The sequence below is a fragment of the Arachis ipaensis genome, chromosome B04, assembly GCF_000816755.2.
Source record: "Arachis ipaensis cultivar K30076 chromosome B04, Araip1.1, whole genome shotgun sequence".
Classification (NCBI taxonomy): domain Eukaryota; kingdom Viridiplantae; phylum Streptophyta; class Magnoliopsida; order Fabales; family Fabaceae; genus Arachis; species Arachis ipaensis.
Genome location: NC_029788.2, coordinates 6,347,787 through 6,349,082, shown reverse-complemented (window position 1 = coordinate 6,349,082; position 1,296 = coordinate 6,347,787). Strand labels below are relative to the sequence as shown.

General features: G+C 42.0%; 1 protein-coding gene across 1 annotated transcript; it reads right to left on the bottom strand.

The window, feature by feature from the left end:
• Positions 239 to 930, bottom strand: LOC107635926. The gene is made up of 2 exons (XM_016339474.1): positions 721 to 930; positions 239 to 490 (listed from the first exon to the last, which is right to left on the bottom strand). The coding sequence occupies exons 1-2, from the start codon at positions 928 to 930 to the stop codon at positions 239 to 241; spliced, it is 462 nt and encodes a 153-aa protein (XP_016194960.1).

Here is a 1,296-nt window from a genome sequence, read left to right as displayed (position 1 = left end):
TCCTCATCTTTAACTATTGTACAGTTTCGCATGCAATGAGTGCTCCATCATGAATTTTTTGGCCCTTCACAAATGCACTCTGAGACTCCCTTACTAGAACTGGCATCACTGACCTCATCTTTCGAACCATCACTTTAAAGATTACTTTATATACGCATCCGACCATGCTAATCGGCCTGAGGCCCTTAATCTCCTTGGCTCCAATGAATTTAGGTGCTAGTGCCACCCACGTGATGTTCTAATCAGAAGGCAACTTTGATGACCGGAAAAACTCCAGCACAATCGACGTGAACTCTATACCAATATCATCCCAACACTTTTTAATGAAATTCATGTTATACCCATCACTTCCTGGAGCCTTAGATGATTCACAATCCCAAACTGCCTCTCTTACCTCCTCCATTGTCGGTGTACTCTCCAACGCCGCTGACTCTTCTTCATCAATCCTATTTACTAAACCATCCCTAAACTCCACGACCAGTGATCTCTCCTGATGATACAAATCCTTATAAAATTCTATGATAGCAATCTTGATCCGAGCTAGATTTCTTATTAGCCTTCCATTGATTACCAAAGCATCAATTCTATTATTCCTCCGTCTTGCCGATGCCAAGTTATGAAAGTACCTAGAGTTTTTATCCATGTCCTTTGCATACTTGGACATAGACATTTGCTTCCAGTGTATTTTTTTCTCACATACCACCGCTTGTAGCAACTTACCAGCGCTTTCCTTCTAGCCTCTACTGTACCATCATAAACTCCAATGCCAGTCATATCATCTATCTTCTTGATCTCCTCTTCAAATCGCTGAATTTTCTTGTCCGTGTCACCAAACTTGTCCTTGTGCCATCTACCTAAAGGCAGCGTTAAGGCCTTCAGCTTCTCTGTGAACTGCAGGTTCCCAATATTCCTCCACTCCTCCCTGACCATTGTTAAAAAACCCTCGTGTGTAAACCAAAAGTCTATGCTTCGAAAGGTCGTGGTCCACCTCTGACTTTAAAATCCTCAACTATAATTGGGCAGTGATCCGACAAACCTCTCGGTCCACCTTTCAATCAAATCTCCGGAAATTTCTCAATCCATTTCACACTCAATAGGACTCTATCGATTCGACTGCAAGAACGGCCTCTAAACCATGTAAATTTTCGGTCATTCAACGGTAAGTCCACTAGTTGCATATCTTGGATCCAAGCCTTAAAATCTTCTGCCGACGCTGTTAGCCTGTTCTAACCTTTCCTTTCTTCAATCTGTAACACTTCATTAAAGTCTCCCATGTAACATATCGAAACTTGACAT